Source organism: Saccostrea echinata, unplaced genomic scaffold (assembly GCF_033153115.1).
Source record: "Saccostrea echinata isolate AGI-Se365-2 ecotype Australia unplaced genomic scaffold, CSIRO_AGI_Sech_v1 ptg000030l, whole genome shotgun sequence".
NCBI classification, from domain to species: domain Eukaryota; kingdom Metazoa; phylum Mollusca; class Bivalvia; order Ostreida; family Ostreidae; genus Saccostrea; species Saccostrea echinata.
The window spans coordinates 4,740,869-4,758,224 of record NW_026889779.1 but is presented as its reverse complement, the minus strand read 5'-3'; the positions used below and the strand labels follow the sequence as shown (position 1 = coordinate 4,758,224).

At 32.4% G+C, this 17,356-nt stretch overlaps 1 protein-coding gene across 2 annotated transcripts in view; it reads left to right on the top strand.

The window, feature by feature from the left end:
- The window catches only part of LOC133197132 (dopamine D2-like receptor), a 40,620-nt gene that overhangs the window by 10,825 nt on the left and 12,439 nt on the right, over positions 1 to 17,356 (top strand). For both annotated transcript variants that reach the window (XM_061332989.1, XM_061332988.1), the window contains exon 3: positions 14,776 to 14,885. In XM_061332989.1, coding sequence (XP_061188973.1) covers positions 14,776 to 14,885 — 110 coding nt within the window. The remainder of the gene's footprint in view (positions 1 to 14,775; positions 14,886 to 17,356) is intronic.

The following is a 17,356-nucleotide window of genomic DNA, read 5'->3' as shown; positions in this document are numbered from 1 at the left end:
GGAGTTCTAAGGATATTTAGCATTCCCTTTGCATTAATCGAATTTCAGGGGAAATGATATTAAGAGTTGAACTTGGAAGTTTGCAAGCAGTGTTTATTTCAGAAAGGGTGACAGGTGTTTGTAATCATTACCGAGGCTTAATAAAATTGACGGACACTAATACAATTTACTGCAAGAGGTTTTTATTCGAGATATCAGCACTGAGGAACAATAGACAGACTCGGGAAAGTTTTACTTTAGACAAGTACTGATTGATCTTCGAATCGATTTGCAATTATCATCACTGAGTTTCTTTGAACCCTGGACACTTTGAATGGTACCCGTGTGAGCTAGTAACCTTAGTTTCTCGGAAAACGCAGATATGTTACTGCTTCACGGAATTTATAAGTAGAATCATCCCAGGATAACTTGTATCATCTGTCGCTGAATATTTTATGAACTTTCTCAAGGCTTAAGTCAATAAATGTTTTCTCTAAGAAAGAAGGCTGTCAAATGGAGGTCAAGCGACATTATTCATTATACGTTTAATAAAATATCAGTTGTAGATTATTTTAATTAAAGATCTAGCACTTTTCTTTTAATAATAAAGCATACAAATTTCCGGTGCTGCTCTAACTCCACATTATATATATATATATATATATATATATATATATATATATATATATATATATATATATATATATATATATATATATATATATATATATATATATAAATTATATATATATTTGACGTTTCCATAAAGAGTATGAAGATTTCAGTATGTTGTGTATTTGTATCTCATGATATGCTTTATACATAAAAAGAATTCATCCTCTGTTTTATAACATTTATATACAGGCCCGTAGGAAGCAATTTCAGTTTTGGGGGGGGGGGGGTAGCTATACATTTTCAGTTGAGGGGGCACTATCAACTACCAAAAATTCCTTGCCAAGCAAAAAAAAAAGGTCCTCAAACGTTTTAATTGAGGGGGCACAAGCATATAGTAGCTATGTTTTCTATAGTAAACTGTATATCGGCAAAATTATTGGGGGGGGGGGGCACCCCCCCCCCCCGGTTCCTACGGCCATGATATATTTTATTGATAGATTAATGATTGTTTATGTTTCTTTTTTTCATTATTTACCTTTAGCACAGGGATAATTCTATTGTTCTACAAGATATTGTTTCATTTGTCAGGATGAATTTGTTCAAGTTTGCGAAAACCTACATTTCCAGTTCCTAAATGACAAAGTATGCGACCTTATCTAAAACGATTATTGTATTTATTACTGTAATTCTATTCCTTTTTGTGTACATGAATCAGACTGTGTGCATGGGTATGATGACGTTAATGCATTAGAATGCACAAACTTTATACCTCTCTTAATTGAAGAGTAACATGAAGGAAAGCAATCAACCCTATTTGGGCGCCCGTGCATAATTGAATTTATCTCTTGTCTTGCACCATCTCAAGCCGAACAAACATGAAAAGTGAAGGTATTTTAGGATGATCCAATAATCAAATTTACCGCTTCACCAGATTTAATTATGAAAGATGCAACTTTGAATCAATTTTCTATTCCATGAAATGATTCTCAAGACCCCTAGTCGTAGACGGTCACATTCTTCTGTAAGAATACATAGTTCAAACAATCATGCAATCATGGATACAATTTCTCATCATCTGCCTGTTATGTTTAGAGCATTCAAGACCTTCACTTCTCCAGGGATGACTTAGCCAATGCTTTGTCCCTGAGATGCATACTACTAATAAGCGAAATCGTGTAGCTTTATTGATACCATGTAAGATTATTCGTTTTTGATAACGAACTTTTTCCTCGTTGTCTCGAGAAACAACATTGTCACTTGAATTAATCTGTGGGCTAAAGCCTTTGCGACCCCCATCGGTTCTGGCACATTTTCATTTCACTTTGTGGTTAGGCTGCATCTGCCCCCGGTCATTCTGTTATTCAAATAAATCCTCCTTTGGCTTCTACTCATTTGATTGAATTTTTCTACATAGCATAGGAAGAGATACGAAATTGTCATTTTCTCAATCAAGCTGGCTTTTATAACGAGAGATATTGTTTACTATCCAATTCCATTGTATTTACATTGCGTGGAAGCTTTTTTATTTCATGTAACATTTTGTATATGAGAATAGATGTGCTAAAATTAGATTACACGTTTAGTGAAAAATACAGTAGAGTTCTGCTCTAATTATTTGTACCATGGGCAACTTTCTTACTAGCCGAAGGTTAACATGTGAACACCGAAAATCAGATTGTATAAAATAAAGAAATTAAGAGATACACAAAATGAAGAGAAAGATTTTTTTTTCAGATTATATCCCATTAATGGCTTTTTAAAAAATCGTTAATGAGATCTTGATCTTTATATTTTCGATAATTTTTAAAGGAACTTCCTTGGAAACTTAATCAGGAAACTTTCTTCGAAACAAACATTTTCTTATAAATGTGGTTTTAAAATTGTATTATTTCAATAACTTTTTAAACAATTATCGTTACATATTAACATACATGTTAGGGAACAGTCAACAGTGACACTTTCGGTTGCCCACCAGAGACTCACAAAGTTCAAGTCACGTGATCGGAATTTATTCCCATATCGAATTTTGTATCCTTGGTATTTCGTGTTATTCTCTTTGGAGTCATTAAACATAGTTTAATAATGTATTGAAACTTTTCGAAATATATATAAGGCATTCGTCAGCTAATGATTCACAAATTAGCTTCCATAATGAAAGAAATAATTTATATCGTATAAATTGTCTTGATAGATGTGTACTTCCCAGAAATTCTGTGTTGAATGAATAGAAGTATGATAAGTCCATAAAGTCTGATTTGTTAATTTCGGGTGTTCTGGTATTCACGTTCTTGTGTAAAGCAATAATTATTGATCATGCATGGTAATTTGTAATACACGTTAGTTTTTAATTATTTCTCTCAGTAGAATGCATAAAGGACTCATTCTGAGACGTGATGCATTAAGAGATAGAAATGGGTCTTACATTGATGTCGATATTTTAGCCAATCTTGTGAAGTTGCACACAATGTAAATGCCACAACATACTGTAATTCCTGATTTACAACAAGGTTTATTTAGATGTAACATTACTTTGTTTTGCCTCGGACTGTAGAATGACACTCTGTCATAGGATAATAGACCTGAGGTTTGTTCACTGTTAGTGCTAGTGGTCCTTGACAAGATAAAACACTTATTAGGTTTGTTACTGACTGTCCACAAAAATATGTCGGGTTGTTCAAGTCCATAGAAGGTGAGGCAAACGGCTTCGCCTCGCCTTCCATGGACTTGAACAACCCGACATATTTTTGTAGACAGTCAGTACCAAACTTATAAGTGATAGCGTATTCATTTCGCAATTAAAAACCAATAACTGTTCAATTCAAATTAGTTCTACTTGTTTTCCCCTTGTATACACTTGGTATATGATGGCAATATGCAAGAACTTGAAAATAAAAACGTCGACTTAATTGAAATATCGTGAACAATGATTGTTTTCAAATATAGGTATGATTCAGCATTCCCGATCATTCTCATATCTATGCATCTAAGTAAACCCACCGATTTTATTTTCACGCAAGTTGTCTATTAAAATGAAAATTGTGGTTCTTTCTGGAATTTTCTTGCCAATCTATTCGGACCCTATACCCCTCCTTCTACCTTCCAGGATTATCAATGTATTATCAGTAACCTATTTCAGACTTCACGTAATGATAACTTACCTCCTCTGAAGAGTGCTTAAGCACACACTTAATTGAATCAAATGAGCAAATACTTGATCACCAATATTCTTTCTTCATGTGTGAATTGCATCACTCTTCTTTAATTACTCATGCTTCGACAATCTTAATGAGGAAAGATTGTGTGAGATGATGATCTAGATATTAAAAAAATGTGAGAAGGTTGAGATATTTCAAATATTTCTGTATTTTCCCCCACTTCACTTGAACAATTGAATGCGAAAAAAGGGGTCAGAAAGAAATAATTGTTATATTGCATGATACGGGGAAATTATTTTGACATTAAAACATCTTCCCCTCTTGCAGTGAAGGTAAATAATAGTTTCCTGAAAACATTTTAACATCATTAATAACTGACTAAAGTTACTCAAAATTATATTTTGATTGCAATCTTTTCTTATTTATTTCGACAACTTTATCCTGCCCACGGAATTGTTAAGTTAGTAAATCATATCTCAGACAGGACGATATTCAACAGACGGATTAATAACATTTGTATTCACTAAAAATGATCTTGCGTGTCCATAATATGATTTCTGAACATCTGAAAAATATCAAGAAAACTGAGGTATTGGTAATGATCTTCACTTCTGATATCCAGTCTTGCATGTTGAGAAAATAAAGCATTTGTTGCAGAAAAATCGACTAGTGAAATGCTTTATCTTAATTCAATGTATCTGATATTCTGTCAAAAAAGTGTGAGCTAGAACATATATATTTGTTAGGGAAATTGCAAAAGTGATACTTCATATATATAACTTTGCAGCATTCATTCTATAATCAATTCCATTTCTATTATTTTTTCATAAAGCTTATAAATATAGCAATGACCACTAGTCGTCTTGGAGGACTACCATAAAGAATTATCATTGAATAAAGTTTACTTGTATATATTATGGAACTTTATTCTAAATAAATGTTAAAAGGAGCAACTAAATCTTTGATTTTTTATAAAGTATATCAATGGCACTTGAAACTGACTGCACGTAGAATATTTCAGACAAAATAATTTCTTGTGAAATCATTTAGTAGTTTAGAACAATTTTTCTGTTAAAGATATAAAGAAAAAAATACGTTTACTATCGCCCTAAACAATCACATTTAGTATTCAAATTTAGTATTTCTTGTGAAATCATTTGTTTCCAAGACTGTCTTGGTTTGCTTCCTTACTATCAATGTTATATAATTTGTTTGGTAAAGGCCTTAAAATCTGATACAACAAATATTGGGCTTATTTATTGATCAACTGATCTGTCCTGAGATTTGTAAATGTGTAATACAATGATAGGGCGCGAATAACAACCCCAGACATTAAACAAAAAATAAAATGACGAATTGGTCTAGATCTTCCTTCAACGAGCTTTTCATGCAAACTCAAATTGCATTATACGATGTCTTTTTCAAATGTTGTATGCAACCGAATATCAATTTTTAGGAAAGTCTTGCGGTAAAATCAGATAAAGATGGCATTTTCGGGTCTTGCAGCAAATCAAAAAACATTATTACGCAAATTACACCATATTTTGTTAGACATAATAGATCAATAAAGAAGGATAAAGCTCACGGCATCGCCATCGCCATATCAAGTGATTGCAGTATAGACGCTATCGCGAAACCAATTACATGTTCTGTTCACAAGTGATGGATCCAATGCTTTTTGTACATAATAGAGCTGAGAAAACAGATTTTGTAAGAGTAATTGAGGCGAAACATATCTGTGCTTATCTACTACAATTAATTTCAATTAATTCAATAACGGGACTCGAAAGGAAATTCTCGCATCACGACAGAGTATCTATCACAATGATATAACAAACTTTCAGCAACTCATTCACTCCGACTTTGTTGCTATAAATAAAGATTTTGTTGAAAGTTAATAACACTCTCTGAATAGATAGACAAAACAAAATAAAACTGCAATCATGTTATTATGTCATGCATTTATTGCCTAGAAATTCAAGGAATTGTGCATGGATGCAGGATATTTGATGACTTTCAAATATGAATTTATTTGGATTTAATTCTACAAGTGGCAATCCAACTTATACCCATAGCTCCCTTTCTAAGAAGGAAATCTTGAAAATCATATGTCAGTTTTGAATATTTTTTGATATTTCAAAAAATCAAAATGAATTTGAATTAGCATATTTATATTGGATTCCGAAACTTCATAAAAATCCTTAGAAACAAAGATAAATAGCGGTTTCCAGTTAATGTTCTACCAAGCCTCTTTCTTTACTCCTCATTAAAATATTAACAGCAGTGAAGAGTACTGTGCAACAATATATTCGAAAAGTGGTGTAAATCAGATGTGGATGCTTGAAAATTCCAAGGAACTTTTGGAAAGTCTGAAATCACAAAATTTTACCAAAATCGATAACATAAAAACTTACGACTTTTCAACTCAGTATACAACCATTCCCCACGATAACTTAAAGTCCAGGCTTTTTGACATCATTGAAGGTTGCTTTTTCAATAAAAATGGAACTCGTAAGTTTACTTACCTTGTCATTGGTCATTTGCAAAATTATTTTGTCAAAAAACATTCTGATTGTATACATAAGTACTCTAAGTTGATATTTAAAAGGTGCTTGAGTTTCTGATTGACAATATTGATTTGGTTTTTGAAGTTCAGGTCTTTCAACAGTCTGTTGGAATTCCCATGGGTACCAATTGCGCCCCGTTGTTAGCAGGCCTAATTTCGTATTCATATGAAGCAGAATTTATTCAAAATCTTATACATAAGAAAAGGAAATCTCTTGCTGTGGCTTTCAATTCGACATTTAGATTTATCGACGACGTATTATCAATTAACAATAGTTTTTTTTCCATTCGTATATCGACACGACATATTCCAGTGAGCTTCAAATAAAAGAAACCACAGAGTCTTACACATCTGTTTCATATTTGGATATTTTACTAGAAAAAGGCGTTAATGGTAATCTAACAACAAAGCTTTATGATAAATGTGATGAATTAAACTTTTCAATCGTCAACTTCCCTTACTTATGCAGCAATATACCCGTATCACCTGCATATTGGGTGTATATCTCTCAGTTGATTCGATACGCAAGAGCATGCTCTACGTATGAACAATTTCTAAAACGAGGTAAGTTATTGAAAAACAAGTTGATGAAACAAGAATATCAACAGTATAGTTTAAAGTCATCATTTCCTAAGTACTATGGTCGATACAATGACCTTGTCATTCGTATCAATAAAATGCACTAATCTTATTAAAATATTGTTAATATTTGCTTTTTATCCTCTATGTGAAAGATGTTGTTTCAGCCTGAAATGTCCAAAACAAATAACGTTTATGAACATACTTAATACCCACCTATAAGTTCAGTACGTTAAAGAGAAGTAGTAAATGTCCAGTTTCAGAAGTTATATAAACGGAATATACATTTCTTTCGCACTATTTTGGATCTCTGGTGTACTAGACTTGTTTTTACTCCATCAATTTAAATAAAATATTTAAGTAAAACATTGAAAGACGACAACCAGCACATCAAATATATATATTTAATGTGAGTTACACAGAATACCATCACCTGCTACTTTGCCATAAAAACTTTTTTTAAATAAAGGTAAAGGATCTTATTTAAAAAGAAGCTTTAATAACTTATAGTACCAATGTTTAAAAAATAAAAATAAAATCATCACGTTAATCAGTCCAAAGTCACAAATAAATCTGCTTCATAACGCTTTCCAAAAATTGTGCTGAATATACAACATATTATTGAGCGTCCTTACCATCTGAATACACGACTTGACAATGGAAATGACATTTCATGCATAACACAATTTCAGACAGGCAAAGCTAACAGTAATCTAATCATTTTACGAAAAATGTAATTTACCAGTGTATTGTATCACAGTTGGAGTTGCTTCTATTGTGACCGGATTATTGTATTACCCAGACTAAAGCTTTACAGCTATCTGGACAATACTGTTCAGCAGGGTTGCAAAGCTTGCTGTGCGGTATTATTGGGGCTACATAGTCTTACTTTCAAATAAAAAAGATTAAAAGCATGCATTCTGATATTACTTTTTTTTAATTTCAGACTCTTCCTTCTTAGATGCAATTAAAAAAGTGCAGTAAGAAATATTTTGATTAGGAATGGGGAATTGAGAAAGTATGCACTCTGATGTTACTTTTTTTTTTAAATTTCAGACTTTTTTCTTCATGTATGTAATTAGATTTTTCATCAGGGATCGGTATAATGGAAAAGAGCTCAAAGGACAATGAACTTGCATGAATAATATTAATTTTCTTTAACTGTAACACCATGTGACACTGTTTTAAAGTGCATGGACTTGGTATTTCTTATATCGCAGTCATTTTGTTTTTCCACACACAGTCATTATCAAAGGGTTTGAACGGTAAGATTGTATTCATTGTACAGGAAAAAACAAATTTAATTTAACGAGGATGTTCATATTAATTCAAATTTCTAATTGAAATGTAAATTTATTGGGAATGTTGGGTTCGATTTATGGCCTCTAATCCAAGAATGTTTTCAGGGTGATCTTTCTGCTTTCTTATGTAGCAATATACCATTATCACCTGTATGTGGAGTTTAGTCTTCCTGTTGATTCGATAAGCAAGTGCATGTTTTACATACGAACAATTTCTAAAACGAGGCAGGCTATTGACAAATAAGTTAATGATACAAGGATATAAGCAGTTTCCTTTAAATTCAACATTTTGCAAATTCTATTGTTGATACAATGACCTTGTTTGCATATAAATTCAGCCGTTAAGTCAAATGCTGACTGACGTCTTTCATACAAATTGTTAGGCCATTACTTTTCACATTGAATTTACGAATTTTTCCGTATACCCGATACTGACAGGGCACACGGCGGGTGTGAGCGGTCGACAGACGAAGCTTACTCCTCCATAACACCAGAAGTCCCTGTTTGCTTTTAGTGTTTAAATAGACCTAAATGATCCCTGTTCGTTATCTTCACATTTCACAAAGTTAGTCCCCTGTAACATATTCAATCTAGGGTGGTATATAAAGCCTATCACAATCATGATACTAGTATACGACCTCTTTTATTTCTCTTTAGAAATTTTCTTGATATACCCTTTTTCTATCGAAATACACAATTTCTTTACCGAATGTCTTGGAGCAGTGTACTAGTATTTTCTTGTAAAATCATCTGTAGGAATTTTAATTTTGTTTGAGCCGAATTTAGTAGGGCAACACTTTCTATAATAACTCCACGCAAGGCCGTAACAACCGTTGAGGCAAATGCCTCAAAATTTATTTTGAATTTAAAAAGAAAATAAAATGATAACGTTAAATTCTAAGTATCTGTGAAATCTATTTAATTGATACTTTCAATATTAGTTCTATTTTGCGAAATCACCATCTCACCAGCTACATGTAGATGCTTGATTATTCTTAGTTATAATCAGCAGCCTGATTCCTTTTCATATACAGTATATGTCTTGTTTGCCTAGCCATGACAAGACTAGAAAATACCTTTGCGTCTTCGTTTATCAGATTTATTAACTTGATCAGCAAGATTGCAACAAGATAGTAGAGGATGGCAGGAATTTATTTCTGGAAAAATCAACATCAACCGTATTGTCTTTTATTAATTTTCAATCTAAAGTTGAAAATGATTACATGACAAATTTGTCATGTAATCATTTTCAACTTTAGATTGAAAATTAATAAAAGACAGTATTATTTGGGTTAAAATCAAAAGCTTATTTTTTTGTCCAATTACTAAATAGCACAAAAAAGAATACCAAAAGAACATTATGCAATATCAATAGACTACAAAAAGAATACAATGCGAAAGAAAGCAAATGATAAGAATCTGGGGCAACAATAATTTAACAAATACATGTACATATGTATAGGTAGAAGAAATATGGAAAAGGGCATATCAGTATTTTACATCTAAGTTGTAATTGTAATGCAACAGTTTTCGTCTCCAAAAGACCTTTTGTGGGTTTTTTTCTTTCTTAACCTCCTTTTTCTTCAAAAATTTTCATAACCGTATCCATTTGATTTCCTTCAGCGTTCTTTTTTTCTTTTTTCTGTAATGGTGTGTCAGGTTAGCCCTAATTTCTTACGAGTATGCATTTTTTGGCGGGGGGGTTGGGGGGTTATTTTTTTTTTTATATAACCCTGATTTTGTCTTAAGTTACTTTTTTTTGCATCAAGTGACTTATTATCCATTTTTTTGTGCTGCGTTTTTCATAATCTTCGTTGATCATATTCACAGTAAAATGAGCTTTGTGTCTTCAATCTGAACGTGTCTTGAATTGTCTGCTGATCTTTCTGCTTTCTTGACAAAGGTAGTCAAATGTAACATACATGTATTCAATCCCAGGTGACAATACAGAACTATGTAAAGTCTTTTGTATTCATGATACACTCTCTTTCCTTCTCTTTCCCAAATTTCTTGATTTCCCCCTATCTCTATCGAAATACACAACTTCTTTACCGAATTTCTTGATTTTCCCCCATTTCTATCCAAATGCATAATTTCTATCAAATCCTATATCCATTCTTTTTCTAGTACCTTAAAAATGACAGGCAATACCAATAATTTTTATCTTTATTTCAACCATTTTATATTGATTTTATTTGTAACATTGCAATACAGTCATACCTTGTGAAATCTTGGTTCTTGGTATTGAGCTTAGAACATGTAAAGAAAAATTGGTTGGGACTTTCAACTTAAAGTTACATAGTGAGTCAATATCATGTGTTTCTTTTAAGATAATTGTATCATAAATCTAAAGATTAATGAGAAATATGAATAAGGCGTTTTGAGATCTCAACTGCACGGTAAAGCAAGAAAAGACTGCAGAATGTAAGTGCCGGAAAAAGAAAAGCCGTATCTATGGCGTGGTTGTTAGCGTCAATGTCAAGGTCGTGTGTCTTTTATTTTTAGCGTGAAACTAGTAAACAACATTGAATTGGAGCAATCAAAAGTGTGGAATAAGTTCTGATCATCTTTTTTGAAGATTATATCAAAATTCTCGGTCATCCGACATTTATATCTATGGAATTGACACCATGGTAACGTCTTCAACTTTTCTGCGCATGCGTATCTTAAAAAAGAATAAATGAAGCAATATTTTCGTGTTGGGGCAAACTAAAATTATTTTTACTTATATTTTTCTCCATAAAAGTAGATTTTTTTAGGTTCTGAAGCCTGTAATTTTCTGAAACCTAATACTTTCAAGAATTGAATAAAATCTGCATGTGTCTTGCAAAAATTCTACTTTTGTCAATTTTCCCGTTTGTCCGTCACGGTGTCTCTTTAATTTGACAAATCCATGTTATTGGAGGTATTGATGTTCAAGTTGACAAAGTTCAACTGTATATGGTTTGGTGCCATTATTAAGAGACGGTAGTATGATATTCTATATACCTTCTAAACCATTATTTCATACCTATAACCTTGTTAGTAATACCCTTGGTATTAGTATCAGTAGTTTGCAGCTTAATTTATCTAGATATTGTTGAACATCTATAGAATTGCCTCTGCAAAAGGTGTGAATTTATCTTCTCAATTGCAACACGGTTTAAGATAATGATGGGAGTACACTCTCATACCGTTCTTCATTTGGAGTCTGCTCTGGGCTGAAATTAAATAGCAGCTTCATTGGAAATAGATGCATTTTCAAACCGGTCTCTCTGGTAATTAGCCATGATAAACACTCTGACCCAGGGCAAACCTTTCAAGGTGTGTAATAAGTTCTGTTGACTATCATAATCGAGAACTCAATAGTTGTATTAGGTTACATTTGCCTTTAATATGAAATTGCACTGTGCAGAGAGTTATAAAGCGTAAACCAGATGCGGCCTTTAACAAGAACAAGGGCATACCTCGGGCAAGGACTAATGAGGGTTAGGTGTTCTTAATGGGGAAGTGATATCGAACTCTATGCAATTGATATGACAGGATATTCATCACTATGTCAATTTGTAAACATTCAATATTTGCCTCGAGAAAATTCTACACGTTTAAGTTAAAAAAAAAAGTCTGGCGAGAAGAGAGAGAGGGGGGGGGGAGAGAGAGAGTCATACTGATATTCAGTTCATCATAACCATAAACCTTTCTTGGCTACTAGTATTGAACATAGAAATATTTCTTCGTAGTTATCGACCTAAAGGTAGAAAAAAAAAATGAAATTTAAAATGAACAATTTATATGTATTACTAGTACTAGGTAAGACAGGCAATATAATAATCTGAGGCAGTGCCAAAGCCTAATCAGCAGCAATAAAATGTATAAAATTACAGCACAACATGAATGACACATTATACTGATGGGATTTAATTGTGCTTGATCTGCACTGCTTCAAGTAAACGTGGGCGTAATTTCAGTATAAGAATCAAGTTCCACTTCATTAAAACTAATGACAACATGCTTTGCATAAATCCTTTTCCCTATACAATCTATAATGTATATTTATGTCACTGGTGTCGTTAATTATTAAATTATAATTTAAAAAAAATGAAAAATGTCCTTCACCTAAAATATAACGGTGACACAAATATAGGACCCACCTCATCAAGTACACGTTAGCTGTAATAATTGCAGTTTCATTGCTGCTTCCAGGAAACAAATCTGAGTATATGAAGATCTGGAATCCGGTTTTGTCTTATGAGGAATCTGGTGTTTTACATTGATTGACTTGGGTTTCACATGGAGAAAGGAAGCGAAGGGTTCTTAAATTGAAATAACAAATCTTCTTAAGGGATCACCAAGGGACATTGTCGGTCTATATTAACTTCATTGTCAACAAGATAACAAGCATTTTTGTCTCATTCAGAATGGAATAACGATGCAGTTTTTTGATAGGATAATGTTCGGAAAATAATGGGTGCTTTTTACTTATTGTTACAACTGTTTTGAACACTTGTTTTCACTAATGGACAACTGCAAAAAAAAAAGACTCTCCCATTTTTGCATATGCCAATTAATGCTTTTAATGTTTGAAACTCCTAGATAAAGTCTGAGCTGTTTATCTCTGTAACAGTTATTTTTCACATGCAGATTATTTTAGGTTGTCTCATTTATACTTATCATTGCAATTGGCAACACTATAGTCTCACACCGGAGCTTGCTTACACCTTATAACTGATGTCATGTTTCCAGCTTTTAATGAATGGAACTTTTGAAATTTCATCGATTTCGAGAATTTCGTTTGTAATGGGAAATAATGTAATATTTTTAACCTTTCCTAGGAAATGGTATCCTTGAAAACACACGATCAAAATTCCTTATTTTCTATAAGCTAATGTCATAAAATTTTATGTGGAGATTTAAAGTACCTCATTACACCAGTTTTTCATGACGTACTTTTGTACAGACTGATACGGTAGTTTCATAAAGGTATTTTATACCAAATATTTGGGTCTCAGTACAATATGGAAAATCTTAGTCCTGTCCTGTTTGATGGAAAACCCGAGGTAATGGTAAAAAATCCGAAGAACTAAAACTTGAACAGCTATCTTTGATTATTTGATCTTGACAAGTCGTTTATAAATTCCATGAACTTTCAGCATGGAATATGCTTATGCTGATATGAATTTTATTTTCTGGAATATTGCTTTCTAGGGTTCCTTGAATTCTGTGTCCAGCTTGAATATTGATGAAGAATTTATTATATAACTTATGTCAAGCTTAAACGAGATAGGGATGATTCATGTATAAATGCCTTTTTGAAAGATTTTGTTTGTAATCAAGAACTTCGAAATTCGATTGCTGTGTTTCTTTTCCGCTAAATTACAGCCACATTACATCAATAACAAGTAAATCGATCTCTCTAATAGTTTAATTTACCGATAAATAGCAAGAAGTTTTAGTAGTTCTTTGATATTAGATCTTTTAGGAATCAATGCGCCAGAAATAAAATCCTAGCTGTGCTGATACACGTTTAAAACAGCGGTTAGAGCAACCAGTGTGCGAGAAATGCTTTGATATTACATTAGTCAGATTGATTTTTATTTCGATTTCTATACGTAAAACAAATACATTTGGGAATAAAATTAAAACATCTCATTTAGATGGATTGCCAACTGTACACAAAATTATTCTAAACATAATGATCGTAATGGTGAATTACTCAAAGTGAGCGATACATGTATTGTTGAGTAAAAGTAAAGTAAAAAAGGAAACTTTCTTAGACAATACACAATTTGGAGACTTTGGAACTTTTTAGTATTATTACACAATCAAAAAAATATACTGCTTGCGCATCATTTACCATTAATCGTCTTTTTCGTAGAATTAAGACCCAATACTTAAGATGAGTAGCCACAAAGCATGAGAGCTAAAATTTCTTATTTACGGACAGTAATTTTTTTTTTAAATCAAAGTATCTTCAACACAAGAATGATAAGAACCCGTTTCTCTGGTATTTTTCTCTTCTGTCGATCTTTGAATAAATACGTCGGTCTGATATTAATCAGAAAGATCTCCAACACTCATTGTTGTCCAAACGCTTCTCATCGCTGGCGGTAATCAGTAATCTGCTCCCAATTTGACCATTTTGCAAAGTCGCATTCAAGTCGGAAAATTCATCTCCTGCCATACTTGAATGGAATTGTTCATTTCATGTCTAGGTTAGCTAACGAGGAAAATCAATCACTGCTATGAGAAGGACAGTGACGTTTGATCGATGGCGGACAGTTATTTACACAACCCTAACCCTTAGTATTACCTCCCTTGATCATCAGACGTCTGCTGTGCGTTTTAGCATTAATGAAAGTGAAATATAAGTTACAAGCGTGTTAAAGTCTGCGCCCTTCTCATCAATATGTTATAGAAATCGTTATGTCATTAATGCTTCCATCGGGAAAACTACTTACGGACAAAAAGTATTAGTTTTATCCCTTACTTACGGACAAAAAGTATTAGTTTTATCCCTTTTTTGGCCATAAAAAGATTTATATTTATTCTGCAAAATGACAAATTTACTTATTCTATTTTCTTTTAAAATCTTTGTTGACAGGTTACACAGGTGTGGTTACTCAGCGACATCTTATGTGATGCCTGGGTAGCCTCTGACGTCATGGCCTCCACTGCCTCCATTTTGAACCTCACAGCAATTAGTGTAGATAGGTAAGTGATTAGACAACTACCACCTGATGTAACGGTAAAGTTTCTTATCGAATTTTGTGTATTGCTTTAAGATATGTAGGACATACTAAATTAAAAATGTACAAAATATGAAGAAAAAAAAATCATTGACTAAGATTTTTTCAGCTCAAGGTCCTGTTCCTCCTTAATTGGTTATCAAGATTTCAAATTAAAAATGGACATTTTTGTTATATTTGTATCCAATTTTTCTGTATACTGTGCTTAATTTTTGCACAAATTACTACAATTCAATGTCTGGCACACTTAAAACAGGAAAATTATCGTTGGCAAGAGTCATCCATGATCAAGAAATAAAATCTTCGAGCGCTTTCCTCCAAAGTCCAACATAAGTGTATCACCGCTTTTGATATACAGGAGAGATACATCCAGGAAGGAAAAGAAAGAAAATGCTTAAAGACTGTATCGAAGATTTGTTAAAAGATTGAAAAAAAAAAAAAACTAAAATGCATAAATTTTGCATACCATTATTGTTCTTGTTTACTGAAAATACCAAAATTAATGCCAATTTTATACAAGTAAATCAAATTCATAATTATTTAAGAATTATGAATTTTTAATTCGTAAAACATTTAAGCATGGACTTGAACGACTTCAACATTCAAAACATGATCAAAATCGTTAACTTTTACAGTAAAATAGTGCTTAATGGCACATCTATGAAAAAACTTTCACTGAGTTTTCTAGCATATTATTAAGCCTTATAGATGAATCTACGTGTAAAATAACTATTAAGGTATACAGGCACCCGAAAAGACAAGACCATCGTAACAAATTAATAATATTATTAAGGTAGACACTCTTTAGACAAGATTAATGTAACGAATTAATAATATTATTAAGGTAGATACTCTTAAGACAAGATTAATGTAACAAATTAATAAGGTAATATCAATGATAAAAAGTGATCTCTATATGATATAAAAATTTGGCCATTTCTTTAAAAATAAATAATATCTTAATAATTACTAAGATTAAAGCAGGCATATCGACTGGAATAGGACAGATTTCCCCATTCTTATTAAATACTTGAATTAAGTTTGTTACGGTGTTAACAAGGCTCACTCTGCTATCTTTCACATCCACAACTTGATTCTGCTCCAATGTAGCGACTAGAACAACCAGGTTAGAGATATCATAATTCACTGTTTGAAGTATAAATATTCATAATTCAAACAGTAAGTAATAATGACTTGAATGAATGATTGATTAATTATCAAAGAAATAGAATGATAACTGTCTCATTTCCCAACGGATGAATTGCCGTACCTTAAAAAGCTTATTCACAAAAAAATCATGTGTCACAATTGACAGAATGTTAACTATTGATCTAAAGGTCATTTATAGCATAGAATTATAGACAAAACTTTATGCAAATCGGCTCATGTTACCCTTCATGTTCCGTTTTTCTGAGTTTGGTTAGAGTTAACTGCTTTTTAAATATTGATTTAAAAGAATATTTGATTAAAAATGTATAAGAACCCTTTAGTTTTATCATTATAACACAACAAAAAAGTACGTTAATAATTCTCTTTTCATTTTACATGTTCAATACAATCTGTTTTAATTACCACTACTCCTTTATAGTCTCTTTCAACAGTGTTCCTGCAATGAATTATTTTATTTTATTTTTTTACTTTAAGTTTTGCAGAATGAAGCATAAAGATATTCTCAACATGCACTATAACGACGCAAAATGTATTTAACGAAGACATATATTTTGCATCAGCACACTTTGCTATGATCTCGACGCGAAATATATTGACTGATTGATTGTATGCTGTTTTACGTCCCATTCGAGAATTTTTCACTCATATAGAGATGTCACCATATACCGGTGAAGGGCTTCAAATTTTGACCTTTACTCGGCACTTACGGCCATTTAGCAGTGAGGGATCTTTATCGTGCCAACGCCTGCCGTGACACGGGGCCTCGGTTTTTAAGGTCTCATCCGAAGGACCCGCAACTTTCACTTCAAAGTGCCGAGCGCATGGCGAAGGAACAGTTGCTACCCATTTTTTATCGACTTAGTTCAGTCACGGCCGAGATTCGAACTCACGACCTCCCGATCACGGAGCGAGCGCTCTACCGACAGAACTACCGTGAACGGTCTACACGAAATATAAATACAATGTACACAATCTGTGAAAATCTAATTTTGGAGTCAAATATCAATATCAATATATATATATATATATATATATATATATATATATATATATATATATATATATATATAGCAATAAGCAATTCTAAAAAAAATGTCAATATAAATCATTCCTAAACAGCAATAAGTAAGAACTACTACAATTTATATTAATACAAGGCTTTATTCATCAAATATGGAGATAACGAACAAAGTCCATTGAAACAATACAAATCGGGAGCAGAGCGAATACGGACCCCAAAATCATAAGAGGTGGAATCAGGTGCCA